Source organism: Coffea eugenioides, chromosome 8, assembly GCF_003713205.1.
Source record: "Coffea eugenioides isolate CCC68of chromosome 8, Ceug_1.0, whole genome shotgun sequence".
In the NCBI taxonomy this organism is placed as follows: Eukaryota; Viridiplantae; Streptophyta; class Magnoliopsida; order Gentianales; family Rubiaceae; genus Coffea; species Coffea eugenioides.
Genome location: NC_040042.1, coordinates 3445946 through 3461653, shown reverse-complemented (window position 1 = coordinate 3461653; position 15708 = coordinate 3445946). Strand labels below are relative to the sequence as shown.

Below are 15708 nucleotides of genomic sequence, written 5' to 3'. Positions count from 1 at the left end.
AGGGGCCGACTTACAAGACATTTTATTTTTCAATTTCCAATCAAAAGATATATTAGATTATCAAATAATAGTTGATACACAAGTAATGAGACTAAAAAATTGATTGTTTTGAGATACCATACTTTAGAGGAATATGTTTGGCACGAATATCACCAAAATAAATAATTGCATAGTGGAAGGAAGGAAAATGCCAGCAGAAATTAGTCAGCAGAAGGGGCAAAACATTTTGCAGTAGTTTTTCTTCGTTAAAAGAAATCAATAATGTCCAGTCCAACGCGTTTTAACTTTATTCCTTCCCCCTCGTATAAAGAACTAAAAGAAGTAAAGAACCCACAATTGATAGATGCTCCTTTATCTTTATCCCACCAAAGGACCCACAGTTGAAAGAAGGTCCCGAAGACATGTGCAAACACAGTCTTCTTAATAGTTTCCATGATTTTAGATTGTGGCAGGTAAGGCAGCTTCGTTCTTCACAATCATGTTTCTTTCTTTAGTTTCTTCTAATTGGTTAATTCTTTTTTTTTTTCTTTTTGATAAATACTGCACCATATAGCATCGAAGTTCATCAGCTTATGAATCTATAACCTCCTCTTCCTTCTTCCTTTCAAGATACTACAACTGGACTGTCCTATAAACCAGAAGCTGCCTTCCCCGACATTCTTAGGTTAAAAAGAAAGACAGAAAATGGCAGAAACTGTTCTCTCTTTTGTGCTGCGTCAACTCTCAACTTTTCTGCACGAGGAGGGACGACTATTGGGAGGGCTTCGGCAAGAGGTCCAATTCATCATGGATGAGTTGGAGCAAATGAGAGCTTTCCTGCGAGAGGCAGAAGCAAGAGAAGAAGATGCTCAACCCACGCTCCAACAATGGATCAAGCAAGTGCGAGATGCTGCTTATGACACTGAGGACATTCTTGATGAATTTGTAGCTCGCTTTGCTCGGCATCCCGCAACAGGATTCTATGGCTCTGTTCGGAGAATTTTCAGCTCCATCAAGAATTTGAGAGCTCGTCATCGAGTTGCCAGCGAAATACAAAGCATCAAGTCCAGAATCAAAAGTATTTCTGAAGCTCATCAAAGATACCGATCCGAATATGGTATCTCTGCCCAGGCGTCCAACTCCCTTTCTGCTCTGAACAACACAACCTGGCGCTATAGCAGAGATGATGCGCTGCTTGTGGAAGAAGCTAAATTGGTTGGCATTGACCAGCCCAAGAAACGTCTTATTTCTCAGCTCCTCCGAGGGGATGATTACCAACTGAAAGTTGTTTCAGTGGTTGGTATGGGAGGACTTGGCAAAACTACCCTGGTGAAAAGAGTCCATGAGGATCCAGAAGTCAGAAGGCATTTCCCTGTTCGGGCTTGGGTAACTGTCTCTCAAACATGTGACTTTCAGAGCCTCCTGAAAGACTTGATTCGGCAGTTACACGAGGAAGGACAGAAACCAGTCCCACAATCGATCGAGTCTATGACTGCCACTGAGCTGAAAAAATTTATCAAAGATTTTCTTCAACAAGCTGGAAGGTATGCAATTGTTTTTGATGATGTATGGGACGTGGAATTTTGGAATACCATCAAATTTGCACTACCCGAGAGTAGCGACGGCGGCAACCGTGTCATGCTAACAACTCGGAAAGCTGATGTAGCCTCTGCCTCTTGTACAGAATCTCTAGGTTATATCCACAGATTGGAGCCACTGTCCTTTGAAGATTCGTGGACCCTGTTTTGTAACAAGATCTTTAAGGGAAATAGTTGCCCTGGCCATTTGATGGATGTTGCCAAAGTTATATTGGGTAAATGTGAGGGCTTGCCCCTTGCGATTCTTGCAATCAGTGGGCTTTTGGCTTTGAAAGATTTAAACAGAACAGAGGAATGGGAGATGGTTCGACGCAGTCTTGGGGGTGAATTAGAAGGCACTGGTAAGCTGGACAGAGTTAAAAAGATACTCTCTCTTAGTTATAGTGATTTACCTTGGCATCTAAAGACATGTCTGTCGTACACAAGTATCTACCCGGAGAATTACAAAATAGGATGCCATAGACTAATTAATTTTTGGATTGCTGAGAGGTTTGTAGAATGGAGAGAAGGAATGAGTATTGAAGATGTAGCCTGGGATTATCTCAGTGAACTCGTCAGTAGAAGCCTGATTCAAGTGACTGGTGTGTTTTATGAAGGAATGCCCGAATATTGTCGAATCCATGACCTATTGAGAGAAGTTATCGTTTCCAAGTCAAGGGAACAAAACATGGTCACAGTTACTACTGGACAACCAACGATGTGGCCGTCCGAGAAGGTACGCCGTTTAGTAGTCCATAGTAGTAGCAGTAACAATACCCAGCACCAGCAACAAAGACAAAATTATTGCATTGACCACCTTCGGTCGTTCATTACTATTGGATCCACAGACCCGCTACTATTCAAAATGTTGATATCTGAAATTTCACGGAATAGTAAGTTGTTAAAGGTCTTGGATTTGAGACGTCAAGAGGAAATACCAAATGAGATTTTCAACTTGTTTCATCTCAAGTATCTGAACCTATATGGTACGAGAGTGGAAAGAATCCCGAAAGCCATTGGAAAGCTTCAACATTTGGAGTATCTGAATTTGGGTAAAACTGGAGTTAGGGAACTGCCCATGGAAATCCTAAAGCTGCAAAAGCTTCGATTTCTCAGAGTATTTGAACCAGTTGATCCTTCAGATGATGATTATGGATATCATGGATTTAAAGCTCCCTCGAATATGGGAGGGCTTCTTGCCTTAGAAGTATTAAACTACATAGATGCAAGTAGTGGATCCACAATAGTTAAGGAGATAGGAAAGCTGACCCAATTAAGAGTATTAGGTATTACAAAGTTGAGAAGAGAAGATGGAAAGGAGCTCTGCTCCTCCCTTGCCAATCTCACCAGTCTTCATAGATTAAGCATTGAATCAATTGGAAAAGGTGATGATCATGAGATAATCGATCTAAATCATCATCATCCATCTCTTTCTTCTTCTTCGTTTCTTCAATCTCTTCGTATGCTGATTTTGCGTGGCCGATTAGAAAAGATGCCACAATGGGTAGCTCATCTTCACGGTTTGGTAAGAATAGATTTGAATTGGAGCGGGTTAAAGGGCGTGGAGGATCCGCTTGAATCCCTCCAACATTTGCCCAATTTGGTTTGTATTAATTTCTGTGGATCTTACCAGGAAGAAGGGCTGTGTTTCAAGGCTGGAGGGTTCCTAATGCTAAAGGATTTGCTCCTAAAGAGAATGGAAGGGTTGAGATGGATGAGAGTGGAGGAGGGTGCATTGCCTCGTCTCCGAAAACTAATTCTGGAACAACTTCCATTACTGGAGGAATTACCATTGGGTATTCAGCACTTGAGCCATCTTCAACAGCTGGTTTTGTTTGAGACGAGTTCTCAATTGAGAGAGAAGCTGTTAGAGAATCAGAAGGAAGAAAGTGAAGATTACAGAAGAATCGCACACATTCCTGAAATTCTCATTGGTTACTATGCAGATGATAGGAAATGGAGAGAGCACCAGCTATGGGGGGAGAAGAAGAAGAAGAGAACATAATCATTCCTAGCAGCAGCAGCCGCCGTGGCTTCCCTTTCTCTAGTTTGTGGACAGCACTGGTTCCTCTTCTTTTGTTTTTATTTTATTTTTGTTCATCATCTTCTGTGTCTTGCCTTCTTATTTATTGTTTGTATCGTGCATACTGTTTGAGATTGTTAATGTATACAATTACTCTTTTATCCTTTTTTTTTTCTATATTTGATTTAGCTAACGATCAAGAAGTGTATTTTCTTTGTAATTTGAGTGTGATGGAACTCATTGTGAGGTCATCTCTGTTTCATGTTTGTTGGCCCTATTCCAAGTTTATTCTTTTGCGCTGGTTTCAGTGTTTCTCTACAGATTTTGGCATTTTTTATCTTTTTATTGTGAACAGTAATTTAGTGGTTGGGCAGCTGCTTGCTTCATATGTTTTTCCAGATTTCTGTTGGATTGAAGAAGAAAATGAACATAAAAAAGATGAGATTAATAGGATGATTATTTGTTATTTTTGATGTACTTCGAAAGTGAAACCGAAACCAAAAACTTTATAGTTAAAAAGAATTGAAAACCAACAAAATTCTGACGGAGAAGAGAGGAGGAGTTTGACTAATTAACCGTAGTTAGTAAGATAAGTGTGAGATTAGTACCAATTCATTGACTAAGTACAAGATTAGTAAAATATCGAATAACAGCTAGAAAACAATCATTATAAAACATTCACTGGACTGTATCAGCCTAAAAGTTAAAGCTGTCATTTATTTAAGGATAAAAATGTCAACGACGAGCAACTAAAAAAAGGCCCATAAAGTCATTTCACAAATACCGCAGCATCATCCACTTGTACACTCTGCTAAACCAACTGGCCTATCAAAACTCAAATGACTTAATTAACCATCCAAAAGCAGATAAAAATTTTTGAACTGTATCCTTTACGACTGCTTCTTATTTTTGTGCAGGATTCATATTCATATAATAGACCATTTGGGCAACTGAATTGGTTAAATCTATACTGGCCAAATGTTGCATTTGACCTTGAGCTATGGATTACCGCCAAACGTTGAGATGCAGGCAGTCACAACTTTAGGATAGTGATCAAAAGGGAATGGTGACCAAATTCTTGTAACAAAACTCAGCGAGTTAGGAATATTGGGCATTCTTTTATGGACTGCTTCTCAGAGTAGAGTGGGTTCTACAACTGAGGTACTAATCGCGATGCATAAAAAAAGTTCAAATAATAGTAGCATGATGCCGACAATAATAACCTTTGCTTCTAGAAAAGAAAAGGTTATTTTTTGTAACATGCACAGATGCCTATGTCCATGCACTTCCAAAGTTATATCAAGTTGTGAAATCACAAAATTTTTGCCAGTTCTTCTCATGGAGAGAATACTTCGGCGTTACTTTCCCACAGTCTTTCTTTGATCCTACCTTTTGTAAGCATAATTTAGCTCTCCATAGATGCTTATAACCACCAATGCTTTTGGCACATTCTACATGTATGCTTATTTCAAAAAATATATATATATATAATTAATTTTTTTTACAATAGGTTATTGTATTTTTTTTTAGAAATCTATTATTACTATGCTTTTTTATTTAGGAAATTATTATATTTAAAATCATGGTTGAGTAAAAGAGATAATTTGAGTAGTTTATATACTAACTTTAGAGGGTGTTTTTAATATAACATTAAATGATAATTGTACACTTAAATTAGCATTGAACTTTAACCCTTGATTTAGCATTGTACTTTTATTTCTCAGGTGGATGAGTATTATTTGAATTAAGACTCAATTCTCACCTTTTACACCCCCAAAGTGCAAATTGCAAAAGCATAGTATTGAGTTTGTGACACATTTTGTAGAAATTATGGCCCTGTTTGACAAGTGAGTTTTTTGGATGTTTGTCTAAAACTTTACTGTAGAAGTTTTTAAAAAAATTTTTGAAGTATGTAAATTTTTGAATATTTTGAAGTGTATGATTTAAAAACTTTGAAAAGTTTTTTGAGATTACTGTAGCTAAAGTTTTTAAAAAACTTGTAGCAAATAAACTTGGTAAAAAACTCAAGTGACAAACAGGCCTATATATTGTTGAATCAAATATAGTGGCCTACACATCAATGTTACACATCAATGTTCTTTTTCCCACTCAATGTATCAATTCCCCTAATAAAATCCAGAGACATAATATATATGCTGGCATTCCCCAAATTTGATAAAATCAACAGAACAAAATTTGGTAAAATTTAGGTCAAAAAAATGCAACTTATTTTTGAAAACAAAAAAAGGGATAATTTCAAAAACCTCCCTTGAGGTTTTTGATAATTTTACTTAGCTCCCCCCAATTTTGAAAAATTACACTAACCTCCCTCGGTTCAATAAAATGACTACAATACCCTCTATTTAATAGATAATTTACCACATGTGGGATACAAAAACTAAATCAAAAATAAAACAAAATATAAAAACCTGCAATAACTTGTCATCATCCCCAACCCTACTTTAATTAAAAGTTGTTTCTTTTCTCTTTCCCTCCATTTTTTTTTACCTCTTATGATTCTGTCTTTCCAACCTATAACCCCACTATCTTTTCCACCCATCAACTACACCACCATGCAAACCTACCCGAAGTGTTTATTTCTTGTTTATTTCTCTCTTTCTATGGTACTTAACTATCAGCCCTCTTGTTTATTTCTTCTTGTATTATAATTTGCATATGTTAAAGAATCAAAATTTCCAAAATTACAAATTGAGGGAGCAAATGAAAATTTCATGGTCAAATTAGATGGAGATGATGAAGATGGTTGTGATAGAGAGGAAAAAAGATGAAATTAATTAGCTATGGTTGGAAGAGAAAAAGGGATGACTCTGGGTTATACTATTATGTCTGTTACGCACTAGAATCTAATATCTTCATTTAGTTTCATTGTTGTTTTATTTACAAGTATTGGTGGTGGTTTGTCATAAAGATTAGTTTCTTTGTTCCTAGCGCCATTGGAATATGGGATTACTTTTGGCATAAACATCAATAGTGGCTGGCCAGGTCTTCTATTTGAGGAAGGTGATATGTGATAGGTATTGGGTTCATAATTTGAGGTGTGAGATTAGCCAATAGACAAACTATAGTATTAACTTGGGGCATGAAACTTTTGACGGTATTTTAGTTGGTGGTGGTGGTGGTTATGGTGTATTTCCAAAGTGATTTGGGCAGTGTTTTGGATTTTGATGATGCCAAAATTGATAGAATTTGGGGATTAATTTAGAGTGCGATTTTGGTAAAATTTGGGATTTTAGTGATACCAAAATTAATAGAATTTGGGAATTAAATTGGAGTTTTCTTGAACGGTTGATGAGGTTTTGGATTTACAATTATTGTGAAAGCATAGCAAATTTGGATAAAAGTGTTTGTTACTTTTTTTTGGCTAAATTGATCACTAAACCTTTTTTTCACTTCCTTTTGATGTTATGATATTGCATAAGGGTATTTTAGGATACTTAAGTATAATTCTAGTCTAATGGATCTATAATGTTATTTAAATAGTAGAAGCAAGGGAGGTTAGTGTAATTTTCTAAAATTGGGGGAGCTGAGTGAAATTGTCAAAAACCTCAAGGGCGGTTTCTGAAATTATCCCTAAGTTAAATCGCCAGTTGCCATCAAATTTAACTGCTTGATCAGTAATTCAACGATTGTCATTGTCAACAAATGAATTTAGCGGACAGATACCAAGGGAATATGGAACCTTGAAGAAGCTGGAAGGGCTGTATCTTGCCTGGAACAGTTTAATGGGTATGGTACCGAATTGTTGTAAATCTACAGAGCCAAGTCTGGTTAATTAGTATCATCTGATTTGATCAACTTCAATATATCAACTTTAGTGATGGAGTCAGGATTTTTTTCCTTTGGGAGACCAAAATTTTTCCCAACAAAATTATCTTAATATGTTATTTCTAAAATAATTTTCATCTATTTAAATATATGACATCTAAAAATATCAAATATTAACTTTAATTATAAAGGTTGTCTATTTCATAAATATGTAGCATAGTCATAATGAAAATTAAGATAAGAAATAACTTTCGATTAAATATCTTATAACATTGCAAACCACCCAACTTGCACATTATGAGAAGATACTCCAATATGTCACCAGTGCAAATATATATATGCAATATAAATATTACTATTTTTCAATTTAAAAAGATAGCACGATAAATAATTAGCACGATAAAAAATAAATAGCATTTTTTGAAGAAAAATTAATTCAAAGGTACCTAATTCACACATATATAAACTCTCATAGTATAAGCTAAAATTGTAAAAAATTAGGGGAAACCAACTATGTTTTACATATATATTTATATAATGTGAATTACAAATTTTCAAAACTTAAAGGGTCATGGCCTCCCTCAACTGCGTTGGCTCCATCATTGGTCAACTTTGTTTTCCCTTATTTATTTCTCGTGCATAAACTGGGGATAGCTATGTATCTCGGTGAATCAAAGAAGCATCTCTTAGGTCATTCCAAGTGTATCTTTTGTGAAAACACAAAAACCGTATCACAATAACTCTCACAATATATGATGTAATAAAGCTAATGCTTGAATTTCAACAAACCATCCATGAACTGGGTAGAAAAGTAATGCAAGTAAGTTGACTACAAAGAAGAGATCGAAGGTCTCTCTCTCGACTGCAGGTCATGGGTCCAAACTTTGGAGCGTGCAAGTGGATAAAATCTAAAAAATGTGCTAGTACATCCTTTTTGTCTAAATGAATATTTTCATCTAGTTCTTATGCAACTTAATTGGGTTTTGCTACCCTTTTAGAGTAGGACATAATATATAGGCATCATCAATTGTAATATAAAAGTAACAGTGTTTGGATAGCCATTATTTGTAAATATTATTTTATTTGTATTATAAATATATTTGCTAATTATTTATTTTTATCTTTTTCAACCATCTTTTCAAAGGAATAATTTTGTATTCTTAACTAGTTTCAGCTAGTCTCGGCTAGGTTTCACAAAAGAATTCATAAACCCGAATTGAACTTAGGTCTTGAGTTGCTTTTTCTGTTCCACTCTTGTTCCTGGAAAACTCATAGCTGGCTTCCATTTGATTCAGAACTGTCATTTTTGCTTTGAGGTGGGGTCTTGAGTTGCTTTGAACTGGAAAACTTGATCAGACACCATTGCTTTATTCCTTCCTTTGTTAAATAATCCGACATCATTGCTTTTGCACGATGCTTCGACACCATATTGGTGTGGTTTGTTCCTAAGGTTTCTTTGATATTCCATCCGTTTTTATTACAAATGCTAATTGGTCCAAGAGGCACAGTTGGGCAACCAAAGATAAAAAAAAAAAAGCAGAAATTAGTTCCATAGAAGGAGGAGAAGACTCTGTTGTAGTTTTATTTCTTCGTCAATGAAATCAATAACCGCGTTTTAACTTTTATTCCTTCCCTTTGTAAAGAGCCCTCAGTTGAAAGATGCACCTTTATCTTTATCCCACCAAAGGACCCACAGTTGAAAGAAGGTCCCGAAGACTGATCGCCCCACCAATTGCACAGTCTTCTTAATAGCTTCCATGATTTTGTATTGTAGCAGGTAAGGCTGCTTCGTCTTTCAGACCAATTTATTGAAATGAATTCCTAACAAAATTTTAGGAATGGGTTTAAAAAATTAATGAAGGATAGGAAAAAAAACAATTTAGCACGATAAACCTAGTAGCTAAACATGAATTAGAAACAAATTTAGTTAAAAAACAAGTTGCCATATGAACATATTTTGTGACTCTTAAGAAAAAGAAAACGGCTCAGGGCTATCTACATGAAAATGACAGGCGCGAAGTGTAGCAAGTTGAAATAAATCAAAAAATGACAAAAAATTGAAATTAAATGAAGGTAAGAAACTCATTTCTTTTGAATAGCAATACAAAAGTATGCCAAACATCTTGGATGTTGGAAATTTTATTTTTTTTATTTTTTCAACATTAAGAATTAAATTTTATTCTATAAAGTAAAACATCTCTACTCCAATATTTGAATTAGTCTATGTCTAGATAATATATTTGAACATAAAAAATGTATATACATAGTTTTTGTGTATGTTTTAATGTGGATACAGAGATACAAAAGTCGTTATGTAATTAGGATTAAAGTTTACAAAAATTATTCCTCTGAAATCATTTACAAGAATTGAAAAATAAAGTTATTTTCCAAACTAATATAGTTTAGGTCGTATAAAAATTTATTAGACATATTATGCCAGTTTTTAGACTTACAAGACATTTTATTTTTCAATTCCCAATCAAAAGATATATTAGATTATCAAATAATGGTTGATACACAAGTAATGAGGCTAAAAAATTCAAGTGATACTGATTGGATTCCCTCTATTTAATTGATTGTTTTGAGATATCACCAAAATAAATAATTGCAACGTGGAACACACAGAAATTAGTTCCATAGAGTAAGGAAGGAAGGTTGCATGATCAATTTGGATATTTCAACAGATTATCTTAATCGTTGATTTTTTTTTTTGTTTACAGCATTCTTTTATGTATCCAATATTAATTAATAAGATTCTGATGACAATTTTAAGGAATCCAAGTATTCATCACATTTAGGAAGTGGGACACCAATAATTCTTTTTTTTTTTATGCGCAAATCTTTAGTTTGAATGTGTCTTTACGATATTAATTGATATTTGATCGAGTTAAAAAAGATAGCCGCAAAAATGATATAAATGAGACATTAAATTAATTGGCATAGTGAAGGGCATAGAAATGAGCCACGTCATGATTGAGTGGTACAGCTATTCCAACAAATTTGTAATCCTTCGTTGCAAAGAAATTTTCTGCAATTTCTTTTTTTTTTTTTTTTTTTTCATAGAACTCTTAAATCAATATAGTTCACATTTTGGTCAGACACCGCATTGGAGTGGCTTGTTCCTAAGGTTTCTTTGATATTCCATCCGTTTGTATTACAAATACTAATTTTTTTCAACAAATACTAATTTTTATTACAAATACTAATTTTTTTCAGCAGGAATTCTTGTTGACTCAACCGCGTGCACCGTATTGGAAGGAAGGTTATATATGTCAGCAGAAGGATGAAAAGACTTTGTAGCAGTTTTATTTCTTCGTCAATGAAATCAGCAACTCTAATTGCAGTGTCTTCTTAATACCTTCCATGATTTTGTATTGTGGCAGGTAAGGCAGCTTCGTCTTGCACAATCATGTTTCTTGCTTTAGTTTCTTCTAATTGGTTAATTCTTTCTTTTTCTTTGTGACTTTTTCAGCAGCTTATGAATCTATAACCTCCTCTTCCTTCTTCCTTTCAAGATACTACAAGTGGACTGTCCTATAAACTAGATCCCGCTTTCCCCGACATTCTTAAGTTAGAAAGAAAGACTGAAAATGGCAGAAACAGTTCTCTCTTTTCGTGCTGCGTCAACTGTCAACTTTTCTGCGCGAGGAGGGACGACTATTGGGAGGGCTTCGGCAAGAGGTTCAGTTCATCATGGATGAGTTGGGGCACATGAGAGCTTTCCTGAGAGAGGCAGAAGCAAAAGAAGAAGATGCTCAACCCAGGCTCCAAGAATGGATCAAGCAAGTGCGAGAGGCTGCTTATGACACTGAAGACATTCTTGATGAATTTGTAGCTCGCTTTGCTCGGCATCGCGCAACAGGATTCTACGGCTCTGTTCGGAGAATTTTCAGCTCCATCAAGAATTTGAGAGCTCGTCGTCGAGTTGCTAGCGAAATACAAAGCATCAAGTCCAGAATCAAAAGTATTTCTGAAGGTCATCAAAGATACCAATCCGAATATGGTATCCCTGCCCAAGCGTCCAACTCACTTTCTGTTGTGAACAACACAACCTGGCGCCATAGCAGAGATGATGCACTGCTTGTGGAAGAAGCTAAATTAGTTGGCATTGACCAGCCCAAGAAGCATCTAATTTCTCAGCTCCTCGAAGGGGATGATTACCAACTAAAAGTTGTTTCAGTGGTTGGTATGGGAGGACTTGGCAAAACTACCCTAGTGAAAAGAGTCCATGAGGATCCTGAAGTCAGAAGGCATTTCCCAGTTCGTGCATGGGTAACTGTCTCTCAAACATGTGACTTTCAGGATCTCCTGAAAGACTTGATTCGGCAGTTACACGTGGAAGGGAAGAAACCAGTCCCACAATCGATCGAGTCCATGGCTACCACTGAGCTGAAAAAATTTGTCAAAGGTTTTCTTCAACAAGCTGGAAGGTATGCAATTGTTTTCGATGATGTATGGGATGTGGAATTTTGGAATACCATCAAATTTGTACTGACAGAGAGTAGCCACGGCAACTGTGTCATGCTAACAACTCGAAAAGCTGATGTTGCCTCTGCCTCTTGTACAGAATCTCTAGGTTATATCCACAGAATGGAGCCACTGTCCTTTGAAGATTCGTGGACCCTGTTTTGCAACAAGATCTTTAAGGGAAATAGTTGCCCTGGCCATTTGATGGACGTTGCCAAAGTTATATTGGGTAAATGTGAGGGCTTGCCCCTTGCAATTCTCGCAATCAGTGGGCTTTTGGCTTTGAAAGATGTAAACAGAATAGAGGAATGGGAGATGGTTCGACGCAGTCTTGGGGGCGAATTAGAAGGCACTGGTAAGTTGGACAGAGTTAAAAAGATACTTTCTCTCAGTTATAGTGATTTGCCTTGGCGTCTAAAGACATGCTTGTTGTATTTAAGCATTTATCCAGAGGATTATGAAATAGGATGCCGGAGATTAATTAATTTGTGGATTGCTGAAAGGTTTGTAGAATGGAGAGAAGGAAGGAGTATCGAAGATGTAGCTAGGTGTTATCTTAGTGAACTTGTCAATAGAAGCCTAATTCAATTGACTAAGGTGTTTTACGAAGGATCACCCTACACTTGTCGAATCCATGACCTATTGAGAGAAGTTATTCTTCTCAAGTCAATGGAACAAAACATGGTCACAGTTACTACTGGACAACCAACGATGTGGCCGTCCGACAAGGTACGCCGTCTAGTAGTCCATAGTAGTAGCAGTAACAACACACAGCACCACCAACAAAGACGAAGTTATTGCTTTGACCACCTTCGGTCATTCATTACAGTTGGATCCATGAACCCACTACTATCCAAACCGTTGTTATCTGATGTTTTAAGGAGTAGCAAGTTGTTAAAGGTTTTGGATTTGGTTGGTCAAGAGACACAGGAGGAAATACCAAATGAGATTTTCAAGATGTTTCATCTCAACTATCTGAGCCTTTGGGGTACAAGAGTGGAGAGAGTCCCAAAAGCCATCGGGAAGCTTCAACATTTGGAGTATCTGAATTTGGGAGACACTGGAGTTAGGGAATTACCCATAGAAATTCTAAAGTTGCAAAAGCTTCGGGTTGTCAGAGTATATCAACAAGTTGATTCTTTAGATGATGATTATGGATATCACGGATTTAAAGCTCCCTCGAATATGGGAGGGCTTCTTGCCCTAGAATTATTAGACTGCATAGATGTAAGTAGTGGATCTAGAATAATAAAGGAAATAGGAAAGCTGACCCAATTAAGAGAGCTATATATTACAAAGTTGAGAAGAGAAGATGGAAAGGAACTCTGCTGCTCCCTTGCCAACCTCACCAGTCTTCAGAGGTTAAGCATTGCTTCAATTGGAAAAGGTGATGATCATGTGTTAATCGATCTAAATCATCATCATCCTTCTCTTTCTTCTTCTTCTTCTTGTTCTTCTTCGTTTCTTCAATCTCTTCATATGCTGATTTTGTATGGCCGCTTGGAAAAGATGCCACAATGGGTAGCTCATCTTCACGGCTTGGTAAGACTAGATTTGAATTGGAGTGGGTTAAGGGGCGAGGAGGATCCGCTTGAATCCCTCCAACATTTGCCCAATTTGAGTATAATTAATTTCTGTGGATCTTACCTGGGAGAAGGGTTGTGTTTCACGGCTGGAGGGTTCCTAAAGCTGAAGCGGTTGCACTTAAAGAGAATGGAAGGGCTGAGATGGATGAGAGTGGAGGAGGGTGCATTGCCTCGTCTACAAACACTATTTCTGCAACAACTTCCATTACTAGAGGAGTTACCTTTGGGTATTCATTACTTGAGCCATCTTCAACGGCTATCTTTGTATGAGATGAGTTCTCAACTGAGAGAGAAGCTGTTAGAGGATCAGAAGGAAGAAAGCGAAGATTACAGAAAAATTGCTCACATTCCTGAAATTCTCATTGGTTACTATACAGATGATAGGAAATGGAGACGCCGCAGCTTGTGGGAGGAGAAGAAGAAGAAACATAATCATTCCTAGCAGCAGCAGTCGCCGTGGCTCCCCTTTCTCTAGTTTGTGTATAATGTGTGAGGTTGTTAATGTAGTGTATACATTTACTCTTTTTTCTTTTTGTTTCTTGATCTTTTCTATATTTGATTTAGCAAACGATCAAGAAGGTGTAATGGCTTTTAAATTTTGGTCAGAGACAATATGTAAACCCAATTTGGCTTGTTATTATATGACTCCTTTTATGTTAAAGTTAGTAACCTGCTTACAGGTTCCATACCGAGAGAAATTGGAAATCTGACTATGCCCCAGGAGCTGTGTCTTACACTAAAGAGATGGGTATGATGAGCTGGCCAACTATATCTTTGCCATACGATAGAGTAAATGGATAGTCTAAAGTTATTATGGAGAATAAGCACTCTATGTACTTCGTAGCAAAATAACTGTGAAGTTATGAAGAATAAACTGAAATTGTTAGAAGTCACAAAATTGTTTAGTACTAAATCCTGATGAATTCTTCTTACAGAAGACTCTGACTCATAATTGGCTTCTTAATTGCATATTCCAATTTCGTGCATTAACTCAAGAATACAGTTTTATTTGGCAGGTACAATCCCTGAAGAGATTGGTAATCTTTATAACCTGAAACTATTAGCCATGGATTATAACCTCAGATTATATGATCTATCCCAAGAGAAATCTGGAATTTGACTCGGCTTCAGCGGCTCTATCTCGGGCACAACAACTTAACAGGTGTGACAATTTACTAACTACTTCAAGAGAAATATTAATAAGTTTTGCTTTGCTAACGGAGATGGTAACAATTTGAACTCCTATGTATTTCTATTTACTCCTTCTCTTGTCAAGTAAAAAAATTAACAAAGCCAGTCTTACAGTCCAGCATCTTTTATTGTCAATGTTTTAAAACCCGGACCGTTAATTGAACCGGTGAAGTGTTCGGATCAAGATTCAATCGGTCGGACCGGTTCAACTCTGGTTCAATGAATTTTTTAAAAATAATTTATATAAATATATATATGCACAAAATAAGACATGCAATGAACTAATCTAAAACTTTATCTAATGAAAAGTTTAATATTTTCAAAAAACTTGGATTTTCAAAAATAAATTTTTTAATTATAAGTTGAAACAAATAAATTTCAACTCAATCTCAATTATATCTACCAAAAAAATAATCTTAAATCCAACCAAAAAATACACAATATTTTAAAATTATACAAAATTCACGTCTATGGGAATTAGACATTATGAGTTTAAATTTTAATTCACGTTTTTGAGATTTAGAGATTGCATCTTAAAAAAAAGTTTGGAGTTTGGGATTTGGAGGAAGTTAGGAGAATTGAAAAAAAAGATGCAAACTTGATAAGAAGCAAAAAAAAAAAAAGATGAAAATGAGTGGTTGTGGCATTTAATAATTAGTTTTTAAAATTAAAGAAAAAACAATTATTTTTTAAATTTTAATAGACAAAAACAAAATTAAAAGATGGAAAAAAACATGAATAAATTAAAATTAAAGAGGTTTGATTAAAAAGGAGTGACAAAAGAAAAGAGGAGAGAGAAAAAGAGTTGAAAATTATAAAGAAAAAGTTATGAGAGCATGAGATTTTGTAGGGAAAACTGAGGAAAGAAAGATGGAGATTTATTTTATATAAATGTGGTATAATGAAAAACTAAGTGTATGTGATGGTGCAATGGTTACTATGTTAGTCTTGTGTAGCAAAGGTCTTGAGTTCAATTCTTGCTAGTCACATTTTGCAAAACTTAAAAAAAATATTGAGGGAAACTAAAAACCCGAAAATTAGCGGTTCAACCCGGTTTACCGGGTTTGACGGTTTTGATCGGTTCTTGGACACTTTATAC

At 35.8% G+C, this 15708-nt stretch overlaps 2 protein-coding genes across 2 annotated transcripts in view; both read left to right on the top strand.

Annotated features, from left to right (window-relative positions):
* LOC113779273 (disease resistance protein RPM1-like) overlaps positions 1–3793 on the top strand; it is a 5134-nt gene extending 1341 nt beyond the window's left edge. Inside the window, exon 2 of the mRNA XM_027324817.1 lies at positions 854–3793. Coding sequence (XP_027180618.1) covers positions 854–3561 — 2708 coding nt within the window. The 3' untranslated portion in view covers positions 3562–3793. The remainder of the gene's footprint in view (positions 1–853) is intronic.
* A 7265-nt stretch (positions 3794–11058) lies between these two features.
* Positions 11059–13860, top strand: LOC113779992 (disease resistance protein RPM1-like). The gene has a single exon (XM_027325818.1). The coding sequence runs from the start codon at positions 11059–11061 to the stop codon at positions 13858–13860; it is 2802 nt and encodes a 933-aa protein (XP_027181619.1).
* Positions 13861–15708: the final 1848 nt, after the last annotated feature.